The sequence below is a fragment of the Hylaeus anthracinus genome, unplaced genomic scaffold (genome assembly GCF_026225885.1).
Source record: "Hylaeus anthracinus isolate JK02 unplaced genomic scaffold, UHH_iyHylAnth1.0_haploid 12002, whole genome shotgun sequence".
In the NCBI taxonomy this organism is placed as follows: domain Eukaryota; kingdom Metazoa; phylum Arthropoda; class Insecta; order Hymenoptera; family Colletidae; genus Hylaeus; species Hylaeus anthracinus.
Genome location: NW_026534349.1, coordinates 1,764,159 through 1,789,309, shown reverse-complemented (window position 1 = coordinate 1,789,309; position 25,151 = coordinate 1,764,159). Strand labels below are relative to the sequence as shown.

Genomic DNA, 25,151 nt, shown 5'->3' with positions numbered 1-25,151 from the left:
TACAATTGTTTGAAATTGGATCTGAATTTGAAAATATCATCGGAACAATCGCAAATTCAAATTAGAATGTCCTCTTAAGTATTCGCCAAGCCTGCACAACCAACAAGTTTATTCTGGACGACCTGGTTCTCCCTCGGGAGAAGTCGGCAATCTCGAACGAACTCATTCATAGAGCGATCGTGGGAGAAACTTCTCGACTCGTGATGGAAAAGTTTTTTCATCGACGCCACGGTCCCACGAGAGAAAAAAAAAAAAGCGTTAACGCGGAATTTTAACGAAGTAGCCGTAATAGTGTTTACGCAAACTTTGTTGGCCAACCCTCGCCCGAGCGAACGTGTCGCTAACGAACTTTCCGTCGAGTCGTTTAAGGTTTAGGGGAAGCCAAGAGTCTGAGTCACTGACGCGAAAAGTTCAGGACTTGGTGTTTAATTTTCTAAGAGCGAAAATTAAACACTTTTACGGTTTAATTCCAATTAATATTGTTTCAAAATTTGGGTCTATTGTTCTCGTATTATTCCCTGGCTTTCCAGAAGGAAGCATTTTCCTTGAGCTAAGCAGAGTTCAACTACGAAAGAGGATGAATCCGTAAATCCTGAGAGGATTTGATGGCTCTTGACCGAAGTGGAGCATCGCGAAACGATCGACTCGCCTCACGAATTATATATCAGCCCCCGACGGTTCAATTTCGGCCGTTTTAAATAGAGAAAGAAACGAATCCCCCAAAGATATCTGGAGGAAGTGGATAGTCAATATATAATGAACGAGAAGTTTCTGGCTCGTTCGAGAAACCTCGAGATGCTGTTGGATCGTATCCACGCAACGATATTTCTGGATTGCTGATATTTCCGTCGTTCGAACTGATCGAACATTTATGGACCTCAACGAAATCGTTTCTTAACGAGGCGACGGACGTGTAACAGGCAACAGAACACGTGAACTTCGTGAATATTATGAATATTAAATGGACATAAATTATTTTGTTACTTTACAATCGATAAAAAGATAAATGCGCGCATCGTAATTACGCGCGTCCCAAAGCGGGGATCGCGTTAGGCCGCAGTTACGCGTTTGAAGAAAATGGCGCGGCATCGGGGATCCCGTAATAAAATTTGCGCTGTCGAATAGAAATGTTCGGATTATTTAAAATCTGGCGGCGAACAGTGCGGAGACATGCGTGAAATTCTGTCACGTACCTTTGTCGACAGTCCAATTACCGCTTGTCAGAGACACTCCGAAATTGTTTCTCTGTGCTCTCGCGACTCCGCGTACGGATTATTATTAAACGTCGCGCCACGCCAAGGTATAAAATACATCGTTGAAAATTGCAACTAGAAGGCCGCAACCGTGGACGAATAAAATTGAATACAAATTTTGGGTAACATCTTGCATTCTGTGATTGAAGTAAATGTATTCGATCTAATGTATATGATGGTGTTGTATTCGATTCGTATTCGATAGCTTCTACATTAACAAAAAAATTCATGCAAATCGCTAAAAAAAAAAAACGTAGTCTTAAACCTATTTTCACCCTTAGGAACTTACATGTCGAAAACAATGCAAACTGGCCCGCTCTCGAGATCCATTAAAAATTCCTTTATCCGTAGTGGCATCGCCGGGGTTCGACTCGAGCCCAAAATACAAAGGGAGAGCATCAAGTGCGCGAGAACTCGCAGAATATTTACCGTCATCCCAGGTTCGCGTGTTTCGACGCAGCGTGTCGGAGACGAAGAGTCCCCGCCGTGGGTTCCCTTTTGTCTCTCAGACGTTCCACGGTGCCGTGTTTCTCCTTTTGTCATCCCGTGGCACCGAAAAACGAAAGTGCGCGTTCATGCAAAATCGACTGGCGCTGCCCTTTGACCCCAGAGGCGAGCAGCCACGGTCCGTCTGGCCCCGGCAACGGGCTACGTTTCACAGTTAGGTTCTCACGGCTCATACATGAATGCATACGGTCTGAAACGGTGGGCGATTGGCCCCGACGACTGCGCTGTCCAGGCACGATCGGTACGTGGGCGATGCCCATGGTGGTCACCAACCGATGGAGAATGGGTCTCGAGACCGTGGCTTGGGTTCTTTGAGCCGAGCTGGCCATCAACGTCACACGACACCCTATTTCCCTCGATACAGCCTCGACGCCACACGCTGTGTTACCTTTTGATCGCGTTAGATCCGTGATCCAGCTTCAGAATTTTATTATTTTCGTCAATATGTGAATCGTGAATGTGCTAATCGACTCGAACAATTATTCCATGGTCATCGACTACTATCAACCTAAAAGATCGCTCCTAAAAACAATCCACGTGCTGCCACCGGCATTCCACGACCCTGGGGAAGCGAGAGTCCCAGAAAACGTTTCCCTCGTTCAGATAAATTAACCCACTGTCAGACTCGGCTGCCACGAAGAAAGAAAACGAAGTCTCGGGCCAGAGATACACATTCGCGAGGGGTGGAACACCCTTCCGACTTTCTCGAATAAATTGTAGCTAGCGATGCCCGACCGACAAAAGTTCCGAAGAGTCTTCCCTGCAGACGTGTTTTTCTGAACGAGTCTGTGTGTGTCTTTTTCCACCCCCGACGTTCCCAGCCATCGCTGAAATCCGATAATCGACTCGTGTATTGGAGGAGACTTGGGTTAAAGAATATCGAGAACCACAGGGACCTGTTCAGATTTTACTCGCATACCTTCGTTATTTGTGACAATTCTTAAAAATGTTCTGAATAAATCTCGAAGAGAATTAAAAGGTACACGAAAAAAAAAAGTCGAATAAACTTTTCCTCCATTTTCTCTATTTTTTCTGATAGAATTTTTTTAAATGACATCAATCTTCTGTTGCACCAGTTCTGTTGAATTTCTGCACGCGCCACTTGGACACACAATCGTACCAAGCCAAACACGCACCGGGTCTGCTAGAGAGAAGCACTTTCAATTGCAGATTCAACGGCATTTGGTATGCATTAGTCTACCCGGAAACCCACCCCCTCGTAAACACAGGCACGGAGACCGATACCGGATTTGCAACGATTTGCTCGATCCACGGCTGCGTTCGATCGGGGATCCATCGAGGACGGGAATTACTTTCTTGAGAGCGTGCTTCGTTGATGGGTATGCCCTTTCTTTCAATAGAAACGATGGAGGGTGTACAGGGTGTCTCGACGCGATTTTTAATAGACCTAGAAACCGCGTGCTAAAGAAGAAATTTCACCCCGATTGGTTAAGCCATCTCGGCGTAATCGGCGAACATACATTAAACAAAAAATATACATGTAGAATTGAGTAACCTTTTTCCTTTTCGAAGTCGGTTAAAAACAAAAAGGAAAAGAACGAAGAAGAAAGGCATGGAAGGAAAATTAATGTGACGGAATATCTCGAGCGGCGGGACTTTGGCAACCCTCCCTTAAGAGCCGACACGCAAAAGGAATCGAAGATGTATTTCCCGGCGGGTACTAGGCGAGTAATTCGCTTGCAAATCGATTCGTCGGTTATTCCGCGCGCGCGCGGCGCCGAATACCATTTAACACGGAATAGCAAATTTCATCGAGTTCAAGCACGCGTTCCGACCAAAATTCGCGCGCACCGTTGCGTATGGTAAGCAGAGAGAGGATTTATAGTGCGCGCGAAGGAATGCTGATACGAATGCATGTTTCCGCGATAGAGAACAACGATCCTATTTCCAAACGAGACCCGCAACCTCGCCGACAGCCTTTGTGCTCCTAAACCCGACGACTCTTCTTTTCCTCGCCGCACGAATCACGCGAAACCACGCTTCTACGGAACTTTCGCATTTTTCTGAACGGAAACTGTCCACGCGGCGGTAGAATACGACGATCGAGAAAAATTAAAAAAATTTCAGTTCGTTGAATGAATGCGAGTCGAAAGCATTGGCGCAACAAGTACGTGTGTATTATACACAGTCAATGAACCGGCACCTCCAAATCAGAAAACGACTGACATCGAAATCATCCTGTACACAGACGTTACTCTCGCGGATGTGGAAAGAAGAATAATTCCAGAGACAGGAAGAGGCTTCCAGACCCTTCAAATCCCAATTAAAACGAACGAGCTGTCCCAGCCGCGAACAGTCCGGAATGAAATTAATACAGAAATAATGTCCAGAAATTCCAAGTCGCAAAAACAGCAAAGTCAGTTCGGTATCATAAATCCAACCGCTGTCTTCGAGATTAATTCACTTGTCACATTAACTAATAGATTACCTACGAGGGAATTTTAACGACATAATAATCGCTCCCGTGCTTCTGGACCGTTTCCAAGTCGATACATGCACAAGGGAGTTCATAAATTGAACAAAGATCCAGGTTCTCCACTTTCATCGACGAAAATTCACGATGCCGAGATATGGGTCCTCGAAATTCATAGCGATGGGTGCCTGACCTAGGCCATGACCGAGGGACAGGAGAGGTATCTCGCGATTTCGAATTCTCCGCGAACAACACGGCTGGCTAATGGAAGGTCTCGAAATTGATTCGACTGAATTATCGACCCAATCACTGGTAATATGCAATCATGTAACAGTGATTGATGGGCCTTTCCATTTCAAACGACCTTGAACCCGTCGGACTCGGGGCAATCTTCTCACGGAACACGTCTCCTTTGGTTTCTTATTTAACGCGCGGATGCGATCGATTCATTAGTTCTGGCGAAAACGCGATGACCGGTGCATTTCAACCAAACTCCATTTATGATAGACACACGATGAAAAAACGATAGCGAGACTGAGAGGAAGATAAATGAACGACGTCTGGCGGATAACGAAGTTTGATCATGCGCTTGCCGTGCGTTCGTTATCAAATTACGCGCGATAGGTGCATTTCTTGCGGCGTTTCATTACTTTTAAATCGCGTTTGGTGTTGGGTTGCTGAACTACTCTTTGCATGACGAGAGAAATGAAGAGATCGACGTTTATTTTCTTTAATAGCGCGGAAACAGTGTATTATACTTTTTCGCGTGGATTTTAATACTCTTTCTCGTATTATTTTTCGTTTAAACGAATGAATTTCAATAAGGCTTCACAAATTTTACATTCCTGCCCAAAGGTCAATGGTTAAACAGTAGACGAATGAAATGTAGCACAACTTGAAATAACAGGAATTGCTTTTCGATCCGTTTGAAAACGTATAAAACCGAGCGTGTTGGATGTATCGTTTCACGAGCGGAAGGGTTAACGGAAACCGAGCTTTACGGCCGCGAGGAAGAAACGCAGTAGATGCCACCGTCGTTGATCAGACATTCTCGTTACTCGAATGAAAAGCCCGCGACGCGGAAGAGGCCGCGCGATAACGCTCAAATATTTACGATTCAGTTTTCGAAAGAAGGCGCGTAAGAAAACGAACAAACATCTCGGGGCATGTTTCGAGCAGCCGACGGAATACAATCCACGGTAACGCCTGTAAATCCGGCATCATCGTAAAATTCCTAGCCAACGTCAACCACCAAGGAAAATCGTGTATTTATCGCCGATAGCGTTCCACCGCGTAGCGATGAAAAAGAAAGAAACCTGCGCATGAAGACGTTCACGCTGTCGTCGTTAGCGTTCGCGCTGACAGAAACGATATCGTGATCATGGTAGCTGGGTATCGCGACAGGGTTATCATCGACTGACTACTTCAAGTGGAAACTGTGTTCTCCGCTGACAGTTTCAGGCTCGTTTATGATGGTACTTTGCTTTAAGTGTGAGCTTGTATGCTTATTTTATTGTATCGTATTAGATATTAATATTCCACCGATATAGGAACAAAGTCTACATTTGTTTCATCCATACCCTCAAGATCTTTTTCTTTTTTTTTTTTTTTTTGCGTTCAAACAAGCCAGCGAACGAGTTCGATGTCAGGAGTCACGCATCATTCTCAAGGATCCTTTCAACGACTCCTATCGACGAACTGCGGGTCGTTGGCATCGACTGGAACACATTTACGATGGCCTCCGGCCGCGCCACGAGAACGCCAATTCGACAGTTACACGCGGCTTGGTAATTGGGTAATTGCCATGCTAAAGTACGCTCGGACGTATGGGTAATTACGGTACGCATCGATGTCCGAGAACTAACGGACTGTCGCTTCTGATGGTAAAAAGCGAAACTCTTGGCACCGGCGAACGAGGAAATTATTTTTGGATCGACTGTGAACTTGCCAGGTCTCGTTTAATGGTGCTTCGCCTCGACTGTAATGATGCAACCATAAATACCCGTGGCTTTTTCCGTTTCGCAGGCCATAGGAAACGTTCTTGCGCGCGTACGGGTATCGATAGAAACTAATTCGAGAAAAATCAATGTGCGAAAGAACGTATACGCAACGATGACCAATGCGGTGATGACGACGATCATCGTCATCGCAAGGTGAGTCGGATAGATTTGCGCATCGTTTTGACCCACGCCATGACCCGCTGATGATATCCTCCCGATGACACGCTCGCCCTCGGGCGATACTTTTAACGACGACGGAAACACTCCGCGAGACTCGCTGGATATTTTTCGTAAGAATCGATACGTCGTAATCCGTGATTTTCCTTAAGGATTCAACGTTTTTGAAACGCAATTAGGTTGAATCGAGGCGAATTTTTATTCGACTTGCTCACAAATGTTTTCGACTTATTCGGAAGCAAACCCATAGCTGAGAGCCACTAAAATTTTAAATAAGGTCTCCAGACGATATCGCCTTACGATTCATGGAAGCTGATATCGATAGCACCGATTCGGTATCGTTCCCATCTCGACGTTCTCATCGACAATCGTATCCTTTTTCTCCATCGCGAGAATTCGGCGAATCCTCGCGAGCAGGGCCGAACAAGGTGGTCATCGCGCGGAGGCGGGTTTACGATATTCGGCTCGATCGATTCGCGTCGAGGGCGCCCCCCCTTTTATTTTGGCGCGTCGAGTACAGAGGTCTCAGGACTCGCGCCACAGACCCCCCTTCCCGCTGTTGTTATTTATCGCCGATTATCTCGTACGTTTTACTTTTTTCCACGGGCACGCAACGAGGCATTATTTCGAGCCGAGTTGCCCACCTCTTCGCTCGGGATAATCGACGACCCTCGAAAGAAATGCCCTCCGGTACCAGGAGGGGGTCAACCGGTTGTTCGAAGATGTTTCTGGCGACCGTGCAGAATTATTTAATCTCTTCCTTGTAGTCCTCGCGCCGAGAGGCTCGCGTTACGAAAACGAGAGAATTGGATCCTTCGCGAATAACAAGGATAATTACCCCACCCTAACGTCCCCCCTGTAGATATACGACCGAGTGTATCCTTTCAACGCGGTTTCGGAGTTATGCTAAAACCTGAATTTCAATCCCCATTTCATTTTGCGTTTTAAATCACTGGCTTTGACAAATATAAAGTAGTCTCTCGTTACAGCAACGAGGATACGTGTATATAGTTTTAATTGCAGGAGCATTGAGTCATCGATTCTTGCATAAGTAACCCGTACAATTGATTTTTATAATCGCGTCAGAGATCATGGAAAACAGTCATCTACGCTGAATGCGCGATGTTGTCAAGAGTGACACGATTCTCTCCCGATCTATCAAGAATTTATTGCACGAAAGATCAAGATTCTACGACCGTGGATATTTCTATGAATTTTTCTCGCGATTAAAATACATGGAAATCGTTTATCTTGTAGCTGTCGATACGCAAGAGGAGCTGTACGAAGATGCGATAAAGCTGAATTTAAACAACAAATGTACGCGACTCTATTTTAGTTTAATCCTTCGATAGACAACGAAATTTTGGCGCCTGTGAATCTGTTACTTACCCACAAGCGGCACCATGAGCGTGTAGATCGGCTGCGCACCGGATGTCGCCTTGGTGATGTTTTGCAGTTGCGGCAGATAGTCGATGAAGCAGTTGGTGTCTGGGACCAATTGCCTCGGTCGCACTTCGATTTCTACAGACACCGAGGAGTTTTGCAGAATTTGCTGAAACAAACAAAAACTAGTAATCAGTATGGTACGTTTTTCTTCCAAAACCAAAATTCCCCACAGTTATTTTAGCCGAAAAAATTGGAAATAAATGAGTGAAAATGTAACAATAGATGCTACTACATAAAACACGACTCGTGCAAGATGAGTATAAAGACTCCCTAAAGACCTCGATCGTGCTCCCCAAGGAGGTCGGTGCGTTTCTTTCGTTCCAGATCTTCGCGGAGAACTCGAGTCGCTCTTTTCGCGAATTCTAGGTAACGCGGGTTCTATTTCCTTAAGGATAGATCCGCGAGCAAAGCTCAGGATGCAACGGAAGACGCATTGCCCTCCAATTGAATCCCACGTATGCACACGATGCCTCGTGAAACGGTCGCGCACACCGCGGAGAACAATGTCGAGCCGACGGCATAACGCGAATGCCAAGTAGCCATTGTTGTAACAAAGGATACGAACGTAATGAGCCCTCTAATGTTACCCTCGGCTCGTGGGACGATGATCGATACGCGGCAGCGAATACCTGCGATGCGTTTGCTCCACTGCGGCCACGCTGGATAAATACGACGCGGCCTTCATTATCCAAACATCGATTTAACGAATGTTTGGATATCTGAACAGTATTGTACGGGGAATCGAAAACAAATATTCCATGCATTTCGTGCTCTCGTGAATTTTATATCCCGTGGCGAACGAGGAAGAGACGTAACGAGACGAAAAATGATTTTCTTTTCGAATTCGTATTTCGAAAACGGAATAAAACATTTCGAACTCGTTTCCAAGCATCCGATAAATCATCGGGCTCCCGATACCACTCGAAACGGCAGTGGACATTAATGACGTTTAAATTGCAGCTCGAAGAACAGACGACTCTCAAAGCAAACGCAGACAGCGATAACAGAAAAAAATACGTCAATTTCTATGTAAATGAAGCTGTCAGTAATAATTAGCACCATTGCATGCGTCTGAATGGCGTGTAAATCACGATCCCTCGGACAACAGGATTCTCGAGGAGAACGCGTCGATTTCCGCGTAAACGAAGCACCAGGAGTCGCTAATTAAAATCGCTTCGACGATTTCGCACTTATGCCGACACCGAGACGAAATGACAGAGCTCCCCTATATTGTTTGTGTTTCACAATTTCAATGAAGCGCAAGGGACATTCTTTACCGTTGTAAACTACGCACGTATTAATCCATTTATATACCATTTTTTTAAATATCCAACGTATAGAAAAATGACATTTATCGCTACTAGTGGCACCAAACTCGGTCAGTTCGATTATTTCTGACAAGAATCTAGCAATAGTTTAATGTAAATTTATCTTGAATTTTAGCGAAATAATTCACAAAATACTCTCGACTAACAAGTTTCGAGAAACACGACAAATTCACGTCGCGTTCTATCGTTTCGCAGCGTATACGGTGTGAACGAGAAAAAAAGCGACGGGGACACTGAGCGATGATTCAATACGTATCCTCGCAACGGTATATCGCGACGAACGATTATTCAAATCCAAAAGCCACGAGAATATCGTTCATTGTTCCCGCGTTCGCACATCGGGCAGACGGGAAGCGCCCGAAGAATCCGACGACAAGCCTAATTGTTCGTGGGAGTACACACCCGGAATGCAAAAACAAGACGGCGGGGCGCGTTGGTCGTCGTTCCGTCACGTCACCGTGTAAATGTCGTACACATGTCGGAGCGTCGCTTGTCCCGTATAATCGCGACGTCCCTGCGTCGACACTCGACAGCATTAGATAAAAAAAGAAGCATCGAGTTCTCGTTGACCTTTTCGGTAGTTTGTTAAAATTAGTCCGTATTTACGTATAACGTTTTTCGCTTTTATTTAATATAATTCTATATTTCTATTTGAAATTATTTTTTTTTATTTTTCTTATAAGAACTTTTCTCATTCTCGTGCTTCTATATTTGGAATATATAGCTATGTCACCAGCTTCCTTCGGAAACGAAGAGCGAGGTCTAAGAAAGGTGCACAGCGATAACGTTGAAGAAAATATTTCATTTCGCTCGAAAGACGCTCGAATACGTCGCTACAAACAGCTCGCTCGACTAGACAGCAGCTTCGGTGAATGAATGGAGGACACCTGCTTCGATATTCCGATGGGCATGTCAGGTATATTCATAATCACGTATGCGATTCGTTCGTCTTAACGTGATGGAACGATTATATTATACGAAAGAGAAAACAAACGCGCGGAAACATCGAAAGGGAAAATAGAAGGGTCGTCTGATTCCGTGCTCCTTCGTATTCCTCTGACCGGATGAAAAGAATTGAGAGAAAAAAAAAAAACGAATATTTCTCCAGTAATAAAATACTTTGTAAAAGTGAGCTGTACGAGTTAACGAACCCAAATTAGGCGATCGTGGTCGTCACACTGTGGAAAAGTAAAGTTCCTCGCCGCGACGCGGCATGGCGTTTGCATGACGATGGATAATGAAGATCATTAAAAATCGTCGCGCGGCATCCCGTATTACGGATTCGTAGGCATTTCGAGCGGCAGTGAATTCTGGAATGTTAGCTTTCTTTGAGCCCGCAACGCACACACGATACATGATAATTAGGCGCGGAAGGAGAAGACTTTATCGAAACTGAACGCGTAGGAAGCAGCGAAGAAGAAACGTTCGCCTGCCTGTTTAGCAATCTCCGATGACATGATAACGATATCAGAACGGTATCTTCGCCGGATAATTTATACGGAACCCTCGAGTCGGATGACGTTTCCCTCGTTTCAATATTCAAACGTCCAACTACTACGGACGCGTGCCCCAGACTGGTAATGCTCACGTCGACGTAGATGAATATATTCAAATTTCGTATTACTTCGTTTTGGACGCTACAAGCTATCGCATCAACACACGGATCAACTAACACTATTTAATACTATTTGAAGTCGTATTTCAATCTAATATCATACCAAGATATCATTTTTATAACACCCTATTCGAAATAGTATCTAAACGTCACCTAACTCAAGCTAAAACAACGCATTCGATCAACTCCACTCCGAAACAAACCTAAACAGACGTTACTACAAATCCGTCCCACTTCATCTCGAAATCTCACCCAAAACTTACAACGTCGGATCACACTCGACTGAGGGGGGGGTTAACAACCCACAAAATCTGTCAGTGTCCCAAATTCTTTCATCAGCCGAGGTGAAGAGGCGATGAAGAGGCGAGAAAGAGAACGAGAGGGCACGACACCGCATCGCAAAGCCCTCCGATGATGTTGGGTACCGTTTCCACTTGTCGCCAAGGCGACAGCGCGACGTTTTCCCCTGTTCGTGGTCTCGTGCAGGCGCGTGCTATCACGAACGCACGCGAAGAGACAGGGGAGAACGCTCGCTGTTGCTTTACTCCCGTTTAAAGTATTCGCGAATTCCTAAACGACTGAACGCGTACCGTTGCGCGACCCTCTCCCCCTCGCGACACCGACCCCTCTCCCTTGACCAGAGCGGCGTGTCTCTCGTCACTTTTCCCGGGCACCCTCTCTCCAGTCCTCTCGCGCCTCGAATCTCCCCCGCCGACACCCCTCCATCGACCGCGAGAGAGTGGCTCGTGAGAACCCGCCTTGAATCACGCACCGCGGCTCCAACGCCCACGCATATTAAGCGACCGTCGCAGACACACGTGCAAACAGCGCGCGCCTCTAGCAACAATGTAAATGTTCGACGGTGACGCGGAAACCAACTCGCGTCGACAGGTTGACGACAGGTTCACGAGCTCGCGAGGTGAGCAACGCCTCGACGCGGCGGCACCGATAATGGAAAATTGATAACACACCGAGGTATTAAGAACGATCGAAACCCAACCAAGACTTCCATGATTCGGTGCGCCAACGCTCATTCCTCGGGTCCGCGGTTTACCGTACGTCGAGCATAAATATTTATTACAGTTTTAATCGTTCCAAAAAAAAAAAAGAGTAGGAAAATGACCATTCGTAACTCTCGTTAGCATAATTTCGAGAGGCATTAACCGAATCTGACCGAGATTCCTCGCAAACAGGTCCAGGCGGTGGTTCGCTGCGTAATCGTCCTAGCGTGGTAAGTTTTTTTTTTCAACGGCAACGCCAGGACACTTCGGATTTCTTCGCGTTTAAATTAACATCGCGCGATGGGAACGCGTTCGCGGCGTATTCCCGCGACTCGAAGAAATTTCATTTAACCGCCACGGGATGAGAATCAATTAACGGTATCGCATTCTCGACAGCGCGACACCTCGTGCGGGACGATAAGATATCGCGGTGCATGATTCCCACTGGTGTTCGAAACACGCAACGCTCGCCACTCGACGGAAAAAGGGTACGCGTCGCTTGTACTGCGACGGAAAAAAGTACCTGTAAGATAGAGAGATAGCTCCGCGTTGAATAAATCGTGCGGCAAAAATGTTTACGGGAAACCAGAATTTGGATGCGTAAGTGTTTAACATATGCCATACACCTGGCTGTACTGAATGACATAAAATTCAGACTCGCTAGCTGCCTGAACAGAACCGCGTGGCTGATTTGTCACACTTAACTTTTCAAGAAAACGGACTGGCTCTCTATGCGACGTCCAAAGCATATAAAGCATCGGCGGGAGAGACTGTCGTTCGCCTACAACTTCGAAATTTACATATCGGCGTCGCCAGTGTTCCGAGTAAAAAATGCTTGCTATCTATGTATGTACGTGTAACGGAGGAGTTTCGGGAAGTTTTTTTTCCTAATTACGCAAAAATTTGAAAAAATGAAGCTCCCTTCTTATCGATGCACAACCCTCGATCAACATCTCACAAAGAACTAAAGAATGATGTATCTCGCATTCGATAAATTCTACCTATCGAGATCAACAAATTGTCCGACAATCTGTCCGAACGATATATCAAAGCGCCACGCTTGCTCGATTACTCGAAAACTCCGCTAATCGTATAAACGTCAGCTCTGATTTACACTTCTGAGAGTGTACACACACATGATCGAGATCACGTCCGCGAAGCGAAGAGCACGGGAAACCGATTCTAAGCTGGTAACTGGGTCAAAACGAACGGACCCAGCGCCGATATTTCCGCTCGAATCGCGAATAAATATAAAGCTCACGAGACAGAACCGTGCCGCGATTATCGAACACGACCGCGGAGATAGATGCCCGGAGTCACGGCACATTTCCAGCTGTCCCGAGATGATAAATCACCGACCGGAAATATACACCGGGCTGGATATAAAGAAGACCGCTCGAATTTACACGCTTCGCTCGTATGCCCGTGCTTTGCGGCGACGCGCGTACGCTCTTTTTCTCGATAGACGCGAATGCCTGTTGAATGCGCCGCCCCGTTTACGGTCAGAAGTACTGTTAACGCGAGCGTTATCGATACTCGAACACTGGCTTCGAACGCGATATCGCTTGGGGCAAAAGTGGTGGTTAGCAAAAGTGGTCGGAGTTGATGCGCAGTAAACAATTTTTTTCCAATTATTAGCCATTAATTGGGTGGTTTGTGATAACGATACTCGGAAGTACAGTTTGAGAAAATATTTAAAACGGTCCGAATTAGGCAACCTTCCGCTAATCATCCCCTAAAGAAGACTTTATTTTGAAGCAATCAGACGAAAAGCTCTCGAATCCGCAAAGAGGGAAGGCATCCTCCGCATTATCACGCGAAATTCCTCCGATGGTCGTTGCACGCACGCGTTCGCGCGTCATGTGCACCGTCGCGGTTAAACTCGAACGAAAGATCGTATCTTAACGTCCTCCGCGAGACCCGCTTATCTGAAACGCTTTATCCTTTCCAGACAGCGTGCGGATATCGCGCGTATGACGCACATCTGCGCTCGTCCTCGCTATCGACGAAATTAAACGCGGAAAGAGAGGCTACCTGTGGGCAAATAACGAGGGGCGAACGAGCTCGCGTGATTGGACGGGACACGGTAATTGGGATGACGAGGATAATGTAAGATGTAACGATTACGGAACGAGATGGGAACGGGGGTCGTTCGCGGCTGTGGGGAGCCTTGATGCAAACTTGATTAATGCCACGCGAGATCCGTTGCGATGCGACTACGTACCCGAGAAACCAACTGGACATTCGCGTTAGAGAAATTTGAATTTTTGTCTATAGAGACTTTTGAGCAAGGATACTCTTAAAGGATACTCTTGAGTTGAGTTCAGTTTTAGTATGCAAAGAATAAAAAAACGTAACGTAAGAATAATTGACACCTGCCTGGCCCTAATAACTCTGCTACCTCCAACAGCTTCGAGCGACGACTCGAGGGGTGAAGAAGAAAAATAAAGATCGAACGAGCCACGGTCACGAAGCGCCAAAAGAAGGAAGAAATTACCACTCGTAACTCCATCCTGATTTTATTGCTACCTCCTCCACCCCGACGGAATTAGCGAGCGGAGTTACACGGACGATATATTAAGGATAATCGCATTCATAAATGCAACAGTTGCGGTTACAGCGATCCGAGCGCGTGTAATGGCGCTCGCAAATCAGATCGGCCTCCTGGCACCCCCGAACCATAAAGTACACCCACACGAAGATCGGCCCGACGACAAATACCGGAACACCTGGAGGGGCCCCAGGTGATGGCCAACGCCACTTCTACGTGGACCTGTTAGACGCCGAACAAGTATCCCGTCGTGTCAAAGTGTAATCCCTCGAGCCGTACATTCGCCAACGGTATCGCGGAAAGCTCGTACCTTGTACGGATCGCGACTCTAATTTATGCAATCGGGATGTCCCACGCGACGGAATTTCAGTTCTAATATCGTAGGAAAGGTGTAAAAAAAGTCGAATCGAAGGTGGATAGGAGATCCAAAACCTCTATGGTACTCTGCTACTGTGAATAATTGCGTGTTCTATAACTGTAGTTAGATCGGAAATGGAGATACAGCGACTTGGATATTAAAAGTGTAGAAGAAAAAGAAAACGATTGGACTTCGTGGAAAATAAAAAGGAACCCAATGGGCACTCGTCGGAGGTAGGTAGCGAGATTCGATCGATGAAACGAAAGCCTCTGGAGAGGCTAGAAGGATCCTGAGGACAGGGCAACGCAGACGCGGTTGACGTGTCCGCGGCAGGAAGAAGAGAGGAGAGAGGCAGGAGTCCCGTGGAAAGCTTGGAAATTAATGGAGGTTCATTGAGGTAGTCCCCGCAAAGAGCGACTAGTTCTACGTACCCTCGACACGAATCCATTCTTCCTGTACAACCTGAAGACACTCAGTCTCCGGCTGTTCTGAGAGTGCTTCGGTGCAACGACGCAAACATTGACATTGTCACGAGTCGTACCACTCTTCTCCTTCCTGTGTCTCGCTCCTGCCATCCCTCCCTCGCGCCGCGCCCCGTCGAATATCGCGGGGAGGCATCGCAGTCTGAAGTGCATCCCGAGAAGAAGACCACAAAAGAGTGTTTGCACTGTCAATGACTGAACTAATAGAAACGACGCGGAACGATCCCTCAGCGTCGGCCAAGAGGAATTCCAGGTGTCGGCGAGCCCCAGGCCTCTTGGGATTTTCACAAAGCGAAACGCGCATTCCGACCGACATTTTTCCGCCTCCGAGCCGGAAATCGCGCAACAAAATCGAACGCAGCCGGTTGCTCGGCTTTACTTATTCGTTCGCGGTAGGTTCTCTTTTTCCGTCATACAGTTGAAATGTCCGATTTCGTAGGGAAGATTTAAACATCTGTATTTTTATTACAACTTAATTTTATCCATTAAAATAAACACAGTTTCGCGAAGCTTGGAGGAACCTTGATCATCGATGGAAGCTTTCGCCGAATTGGACGGAAAATCACGCACCAGGGATGTCCCAAGCGACAGTTCCCCTCAGGAAAAAGTAAATCGTCACCTATGTACACAGGACGACGAGCGACCAGATGGCTAGACGCGTGAAGGGTTCTTCAACGCAGGGTCCGGGAAAAATCTGAAGAGAAGAAAAGGAGTCTTCGAACGCGTCAAAGCCAGCGGATCCTGGCCTTTCAACGAGGCTACTTCTAACTTCAACGAGGGACACTTCCTCTGGCGTGGCGGGGAAAGAAATGTTTGGATTTGATTGAAACTCGTTCGAGGGAAACGCGATGGTTCGAAACAGAGAACTTTAGGAACTGGTTTGAATGGGTATCGAAGATAAAATCACAGAGTAATGAAAGTGAAATTCGATTGAACAAAAATTGATAAACAAATCTGAAGTAAAGTAGTTCCCCCGACCCCTTACGCAGACCACTGGTTACAGTGGCCCCGAAAATGTTACGCAATCTGTCGAAGAAAATGGCGTTGGCGCGACCTTTGGCGCGCGTTCCCCGACCGCCATGAATCAACCAACCGGCAGATTGCAGCAGGCTCATCGGAACGGAGGAGTGTGTCCTGGCAGCGTGTACGAGACCCCAGGGAGAAACGAGTGTCTCTTAATGTCGCGGAAATTAAAGATTTCTCGTAGCGGGGCACGGCAGCCGCGGCCATTACCCGTGCCACCATCGAGGAACAATGAGGACAATGTCCTTCTCGTCGCCGACAGAGCCCCTTTACTTTAGGGGTGACACGGCGGAAACGTTATCTCGGCCCTGCAGATGATGGGAGGGTAAACCTCGACCACGTGCGCCTCCCACGGGATCGTCGGCCTGGTAATATTTCGACTATAAATGTTTGAATATGACGGCCTGTAGTAGCCTCCTACATGGGGGTGTCCGCAAACCCCTGTACGCGTTGAACAGAAACGAGACTCCGCGAGGGTGGCTACCATTGGGGTGAATACATGGGACTGCAGAGTGGCCAGTTCCAGGGGCGTCGACGATTGTATTTTTAAAGAGGATTTTTTAACCAGTTTTGTAGAAAAATAGTTGGTTCGGGGCTGTTAACACTCTATCCACGAAAAAATAAATACTACCTTTAAAAAAACAAACAGATTCCCACAAAATCTCGTCAATAAATTAGCGTTACAGCTATGTACAATACAACTAGGCTGCATACAAATTAATCTACTAGGATTTAATTCCAAGTGACCGACTTCAAACGGAAGACACTATTTTCTACTTAGCTCTAGGCTAAGCAATCCCACGTTCGTTTCTTATTTGCGTCGGCCACGCATGATCGAAGCTAATAGAGCAATCAGCGTTACCTCGTTTGTCAACCGAAGCTGTAAATGGAAACGTTGGTTCGCGATTGCGTAACACGATCGCGTTCAGGTCGAGATAAAGTAGCAGGATTCGTTATCGGTGAAGAGAAGATGTAGACGAAACCGGTGTCGCAACTATATTCCACCGTTATTGGTCATCGCCGATAGACTGACAACAGGTTGCACAGGAGTGTCGATAATCGCATTAATGAACAAATTATTTGTAACGAGTCGTATCTACTGTGCATGTATTATCGCGAGTGCAAACCTTAACGACATTCTAGCTAATCTACTGGGAAAAACTTTAAATCTGCTCGCAAATGATCTGAGAAAGCATGTATCTAACACGAACGACCTAGAGATAGAAGTCTTCCTCTGAATCGAGTGAGAAAACGTGGAGTATACAACGAAAATAAAATATAAATATCTTATTTAAAATAAAGAAAACGTATATCAAATAGAACAAAATGAAATTACTTGACCAAGGTTAATAGTAAACAAAACTTCATCCACAGGATCGAACGAACTTCGCGATTAAATAAGCGTACGTTTCCGTTCGGTATCGATAATACATCACAGCGTTATTTCTTCGGTCGGCGGAATTGGCCCCCAACGATAAAATTAATGAGAATATTCGCAACGGAATAGGAATTGCGACGATCGTCGTCACGGTTGCGCATCGAATCGACCGTACGCGCAACACGAGCCCACCGTCGTGGTTCGCATAATTCGAATTTCACCGTATTTTTGTCCCGGTCCCTTCGAGAGCTCGATCGACTGTTTCCGCGGGTCGAATCAACCCTCGCGTTCGGTACGCGCGCTCCAGGGTGATAACCAAGAAGAAGGGGAGAGGGGAAGGGCTGGAATGGTTAGAGCCCATAGGAGGACTCTAATTGCATATATTTGTCGCGTATTTATACGGCCATTCTATTCAAATGCACCGGGTGCAGCGGCTTGCCCCGAGAAGCTGAGACCTGGGTGTTACGGTCCTGTTTAAAATGGCTCGCGGTGCCTAGGAACGGCATTCACCGGTGCCAACAATTGCGATCTGCGGTTGAATTCTCGGCCCATGGGATACACCATGCTGAAACCGCGCTGAAATAATGGGAAAATCGTATACAATGGTTCGCTTTTCTGCCTCGAAGGCTTAGTTATTGTTTCAGAAACCGCTGAATGGAATTTCGTCTAGGATGCATTTCACTTTTAACGAGGGTCGCAACGCTGGTTTATTTAGCTGCAATAATGGCGAGGTGTTGGTACCTTTCTTCATGGAAATTTACTCGATCGAAGCTTACTGGTTTATATATATATATATATTTAAGCTGCCATAAAAAAATCTGCCTAAAATAAATATTTTCTACATCCAGAAAGAATAAAATTGATCAATTGTCTCGAAAATAATGTCTCATGTACAGCCACGCGTGATGAGCGTCTATCAAATGCCGACGGGATATCGCAATTTTTATCCGCGAGCGTCAACTCGATCTCTCGCGTTACGACAATTTCTCAGCGCGTCGTTTAAATACGAATCCACGGGACGCCCCGTCGTCTTCCCTAACTAGACTTCTCATTCAACAACCCTAACACCGAAAAAAGTGATGCGCGCCAAAGGAACACGTCGCGCGTCGTGCCCGTCGGCCGGGTTAAAAGATCAGCTCGAAAAGCCAGAACGAAAGAGAGGGTGACAGGGTCTTCCACGCTCTGAAACGAGATATCCTCCGGAGCATCGCGACAGGTGTCCGTCTTTCTGTTCTTCCAGCCCCCGATGCTTGTAATTTATTCACAAAATGTCTCGCGTCGCTGCCCTCGCGACGGAAATACTCGCTTTCACGCGCGACGACAACGCTCTTTGGGATATCAAAAATTAGGGGTACAAAGCGGACTTTAACTGGGACTTTAAAAGCGATTTAACCCTTTCAGACCTTCATTTATTTTATTTTTTTTTCGTACTAATATAATTTAATTTTTAAGGTTAACTTGGACTAAAATTAGTATGAAAAAAAGAATCCTAATGGTGCAGTTATCGAGGAAAACTGGTCTTTCTTCGTGTGCACAAATAAGGACATTCGCCCTAAGCGACAGGAACAAACAAATTGCAAGTTTAAAGGAGAACATACACCGCCGTCTGTATGAAAATGGCCCATCAACAACGTAACAGCATGCGACGCGACGATGCAATTATAAGTCACGATAAAGCGTATCATTTATTAACGATCGCGTTGAATCGCGGCGAAATAACGCGTCCACGGACCGCGGTGCATGCACTCTGCATAGGAATCGTGGCGCAATTTGTATTCCGAACATGGTCTACCTGCATCTGCCTAAACCAGCGATTCTTAACCAAAGGCAGGCGAAATTCTCATCTGGATCAAACATTTCGAATAAAGTATACGATATATGCGACTTCTAATTGGTTCTTTGTTCGATTGGAATCAGAAATAAGTCATGCTTCGTGTTGGGCGAATAGAAATTTGTTCAAGTATAAGGCGTTTTTTTAAAACGCAATATGGACCAACCACGTGAACGAAGGGCTAAGAACCACTGGCTTAAACAACCGCGGCGGAAACGCCCGTACAGGCGATAAATTAACCATTCGCGAATACGTCGGCCACGCTAGCCCTCGCTGTTGACTCGCTCCTGGCATGATTTCGCTGCAATATGCACCGACACCCATTGGCCCACCGGCTAACGGTAATAATAACAATTATTACGCTCGCGCCAGCTCTGTTACGGTAATACCAGCGACGTCGATAGCGTAATTGTCACGCGACACGGTAATCGCGATTAATTTTCATCTGCGTGGAAACGCAACCGCTGTTTGCATTCGTCGAATCGCGTTAGCCGAGATCAACCCAGGCGAATTAATGGAGGAATGAATCACGCCGCAGGGAATATTATGACTGAGACCAAATATAGGAATTTCACCAAGATAAACATTATAAAAACGTGATCTGCGCTAATATTAGAGGGGAAATATACCTTTTCGAGCGAACATGTTCTAAATTACTCGAGACGATAAGGATTCGTTTAATTCGTTGTTTATCGCGAGCGAGCGTCGCTGACGTCTGTCTCCCGACGTTCTTCAAGGTTCACAGAGTTCAGTGGAGATGTTCGTTCGCACAGAGCGACGCTAACAAAAGATAATTAGTTTAGAGTAATTAGCCGGTCTCTTCGTGCTCGTCTTGCTCTACCCTCTTTCTTCGTTCTCTGTTACTCGCGTCGTCCTTCTCCGCGTCAAAAGTGAGCCCACGTAAAAGGCAATTGTTCCGTGCTTTTTGTTCTCTGATAAAACGATAGCGTATCTCTTGACATGGAAAGCCGATTAACATTAATCTGTCCCAAGCATCGTCGTGCAAGATGACCGTGACGAGTCTCTGGACTTTCGAATATCAGGTAGTATCGTTGTGTACCATAATTCTCGCTTTTTTTTTGCGGGTATGAGTATTATACATCACTGCGAAATTCACAGTCTTCGTTGCTCGCATTAAAATTGCTATAACGACGGTATATAAAACACGAAATTCATGTTTTAGTATTTTCGCTGGTGTTACTAACAGTAGAAACTTTTAATAAATATCCGTATCGAACGAAAATTTTACTCTGCCCCCTCGAATTCTAATCGAAAACGAAGCGTCAGCGTAAAAAATAACGTAGAGAGTCTCGTGTCCCGCGAGAGACAAGTAAATTCTACAACTTGCTAAACAACTACGGAAGATCTATTTACATAACGCAACACCAGCTCCGCGTCCCCTCAAAAGAAGCTTTCAACGAGGCTGTAACTTAGCCCGAGACATTGTATTTAATTAAACGTCCAAGAATAAAGGCGTTAATTAAAGCCAGGAGTCCATTATTTCCTGAGGGGGGCTATGTCTCTCGGCTGCGAAGTAAATCTAGATTCTAGGATGTGTACAACTAATCGCGATAATCTACAACTTCCTCTCGCGAAATTTCAGACATATTTGGCCGGGTATAGCAATTTTGCAAAACATTTCAAATGGGCGCAAAAAACAGAATTGTGAGCGACGTCTTAATTCTGAATTAATTTAAAGCGTTTTGCCTCAGGCGCCAAGATTTAATACATATGTGTAATCTAGGTTATTATTTTGATAATAAAAAGTGATATAATTTCGTTTGAAGGAAGCTATTGTTCTTAGCATTCTCGAAATTACTTGGAAATTCGTTGGTTGCAGGATGACCCGACACCCAGCTTCGTTGATGTTTTCCACTTCATGTGGTCTACTCGTTAGAGCCAACCTCGAGCGCATTAGTGAAAGAACAGTGTGCGCGGCTAGAGAAGATCTCGTAATGGGAATGGCTCTAAACGATACGCAAGCAACCGTGCATATGATCGCCCGCTCGAGTAGGCGACACTCTTTATTTTAACTATTATTCCTAATTAGCGTTGAAAGGTCGTTCACCTGGCCGTGACTCGCGTGGAAGCCGATGGCGAGTTTATAATTTCAAGTTCAGCAAGTGGAATAAGTTAGCACGAGGCTGCAAAACGAACGGCGTAGTTCCTCGAAGAGGAAAGGGGCACTTTCATTCGCCATACACACCTTCTTCTTGCAGAAACTTGCAATTTACGCGCACCGACTGTCTCGTAAAGACGGTTTCAATAATACCGACGTATATTGTTTGTAACTTTATAAGCTCGTCGCTCTACTCGATAACATTAACCGATATATATTCACTGGCCTGCGGCACCCCCGCGGGGAACGACTCTATAAGCCGGCGATAAAAGGCCACGAAAGAAAAATTCGCTCGATACACAGCGACGGAGTTTTATGCGAGCACCGTTTCTGGGATAACTTTACGCAGCTGTAATTTCAAATTGGATAACGAAGCCGCGGGACTACTGTAAGCCATTTTGCCTAACAAGGAACGCCAACAGCGCGCGAGAGCACGAGGCATACTTTTTTATCGGCTCGTATTCGTGCTCGAGAGGTGAAACATTCCAAGTTGTTTGTTTCCATTTGAAAAAATCTAACAGATAAATCGTAAATTCCTGTTGGAATAATGTTAAGCTTGAAATACGATTTTTCATATTTTTGTGAGTAACGGACGCAGAGGATTTGAAGAAGCTCGCTTATGCGCATACATTCGGCGAGACTCCGTTCTCTTGCGTCACGGTACCCTTTTTCTCCATGAATTTTTTCTTTTACTCCCCCCTCTAATGGTCTCCCCTTGCGTTCTATGCATGGATCACGGCTCCCTTGGGAGAGCAATCTACCGTTTCCACCGACGAAAGAAATATTACGTATTCCGAACCACCGTGAAATTTGGATCGGTCTAATTGGACCGTTCCTGCGTTCATCGTCGTGGTCTGCGGAAAGACGACCCTCGCAAAAACTGAGAACAAGCGCGGCGGAACTAGTCACGAAAGAATCGACGATAATTTACGTTCTCGTATTCAGAAATCTCCTAACAAGCCAATCAATTCCGGACGATGCTTTATTTTTGGGCTGCTCGAAACGTACTTCGGAGGAGGCCACTGAGGAGGCATTGAAGGGAAGTGTAATTTACGATGATTGACAAATTGCAGGCCTGCTGTTGGTTAAAAGGTAATCGAACTCTGGAGATGCAAAAAAAAAAAAAAAAAAGGAATTTTTGTGATTCGTAGTCGTATTTATGATAGCTGCGCCCCGCGGTTTCACCCGTATGGAATACTATTCATTCTATGCTTGTTTGCTTGACATTTTTAAGTGCACAACTATCGCTTCAGTTTCGAGGATATGTTCTTCGACCGTATTATAATATGCTACGGCATTTGAAAATCGAGGCCAAAAGAAAATTAGCAGGTGAAAGAACAGTTCGACGACTAAACGCGACGAAGACGCGAGGTTGGAAACTGCACTGGATGCTTCCCCGTTGCACAGAGTCGTTTGCTATCGCCCCAAAACCGCGAATCGACCGCAGGATGGGACCCGACATCGGTAATTGGGTTTTCAGCCATTTCGCGACAATAATTTCCACGCGCGCACCCGTCGAGTCCCATTATCCGCCGCAAACACGCGCCACATTATCGTTGCATTACGCTAATTGAACATGTGTTTCCTATTATAGGACGCTACTCGATACCGACGTCAGTTCGCGATATCTAGGATATTTTCGCGACGTGGTAACGGAACCCTCCGAGTACGAACCGGTGTGTGTGTGTGGGGGGGGGGGGGGCAAACGTTTGAAAAAGCGACGAAAGAGACCGGAGCTGTTGCCTTGAACCCAGAATACGAGGTAGCTTTAATTGGCATAATAAACCTTTAAATAGAAATCTCGCGGATGGCAGAGAATGGCGTGCTGAAAGGTCGTCGGTGCCCCTCCGCGCCGGCCACGTCAACATGGGTGTCTCGGGTTTCCTTTGCAAGAGAGAAGCGCATAAAGCGTTCCGATTACCGCAACATCTTTACGCGGCTCTGATTGGACGTAAAATTCTGTTGAATCAGGCACGGAGAATTTTCTTCGGTTAATTGTGGAGGGATTTAAACGGAGAATATTCTCTACTTGGTTGCAAATGGATTAAAGTCGACTTTTCGGATAGCGTGAGAGATAACGATTTTTACGTTTCAACAAATTGGATTCTCTCCGAAGCACCTCTAGAAGGATATTTAACTGTTGGGTCTACAACCACGAGTACGACTCGTGGTAAGGAATTTAGGCCAAAGCGCGAGTCCGACTGCCCGTTTACTATGGCCCGAGTAATCGTGAGATGGCGCGTAGGTCAAGAGGTTAATAAATGTTATAAAATAATTCACGCCTCGCTTTCCTTCGTGCGATTCCAAATTCCATTTTCCCCAGCTCGTTAACCTTCTTATCGTTACGAAAACAAAGTATTCCAATCGACTACTCGACCTAGAACGAAACCCGCCAAGAATGCAAAACACAAAGCCAGCAACGAAGCTAAGCGCGCCAACTCGCTATTACCCTAAGCTGGCGAATGCTCTGGCCATTCCTCCGTTGCCTCATCCGCGAGATTACAGCAATATCGCGGTAATGCCGCGCCTGGAACGAGAATCGGGGACTGGGAAATAATTCGAAAAGGGGTAGAAAGTATCGGAGATTGTGATCTCAGCCCGCATCTAATGATATTTAGAGTTCGTTTTCTTCGGTTGCATTGGAACACCGAACGGGTTTCCTCGTCGCGGTTGAACGACGAAGGTGACCGGGCGCAATCCGCGGACGGGTGGAAAAAGAAACGAAATGAATTCCACGGCAATCGCAATCGCAAGGGCCGAGTTAACGGTAATACGCGATGATACGAAGGACGTAGCCGCGAGAACCAATTTATTCTCCCATCCCTCCAAAGTTTTTTTTACCTTTCATTCTTTCTTTCTTCTTCTTTTTTTTTTTTTTTTTTACACTACCAGCCTAGGAACGAAGATTATTTACCACGATATTCAGTCACGTTCGTATCTCTGGTTTACATTTTTCTTCCCCTTCAGATCTCTCCGCGGCGTGAATTCTGCGCGCGAAAAGTGGCTGAATCGATTGTTGTTGCGAAAGTGAACGCAAAAAATCTTTATTACCATCCGACGCGGATATGGGGTGCGTCCTTTATTACCCGGAAATGGTCGGGAGAATGTTTAGCCAGCGCTCGGGCTGCGAGGGACGTAAACCTACAGGACGATGCAAAAGCGATGTTCTATAAAAATAAACGGAAGCAGGAATTTTTAATAATTGCTCACTGGTGTTACGGAAGCAAAATGAATTTTAAAGTAAAGAAGGGTGAAGAGCGCGACACGACGTAAGAAACGCGTTGAAATCTCTAACAATTCGCGACGAACATTTCGCACGATCTTCTTGGCCCTCGTGTTCGCGGATGAGAAATCCCAGCGACGCGCGAGAACGGTTCGATCGAAAATGCAAATTCGACTCGGTGGAAAGAAGACACGTCTGACAAAAAGCAGTTCCGCGTGATGCAGCGGCGAGAATTAAGTACGCTCGGAGCATCATTTAGGCTTCGAGATAAAAACAACGTACGGAACCGTTAATTCGGACGAGCGTGGCGCTCCTTATGAGACTTGGCTCGCGTTCGTGCGAAACTTCGATCCCGAGGTTTTGCCGCGATCTATCTGGCTACTATAATGATAATTTCAGGTGAATTACGGGGTTGCATCGGCACT

The 25,151-nt window shown here is 46.0% G+C and overlaps 1 protein-coding gene across 2 annotated transcripts in view; it reads right to left on the bottom strand.

Annotated features, from left to right (window-relative positions):
* Nucleotides 1-25,151, bottom strand: part of LOC128891554 (telomerase-binding protein EST1A-like) — a 115,727-nt gene that overhangs the window by 9,497 nt on the left and 81,079 nt on the right. For both annotated transcript variants that reach the window (XM_054151120.1, XM_054151121.1), the window contains exon 17: nucleotides 7,761-7,923. In XM_054151120.1, the coding sequence (XP_054007095.1) occupies nucleotides 7,761-7,923 (163 nt within the window). The remainder of the gene's footprint in view (nucleotides 1-7,760; nucleotides 7,924-25,151) is intronic.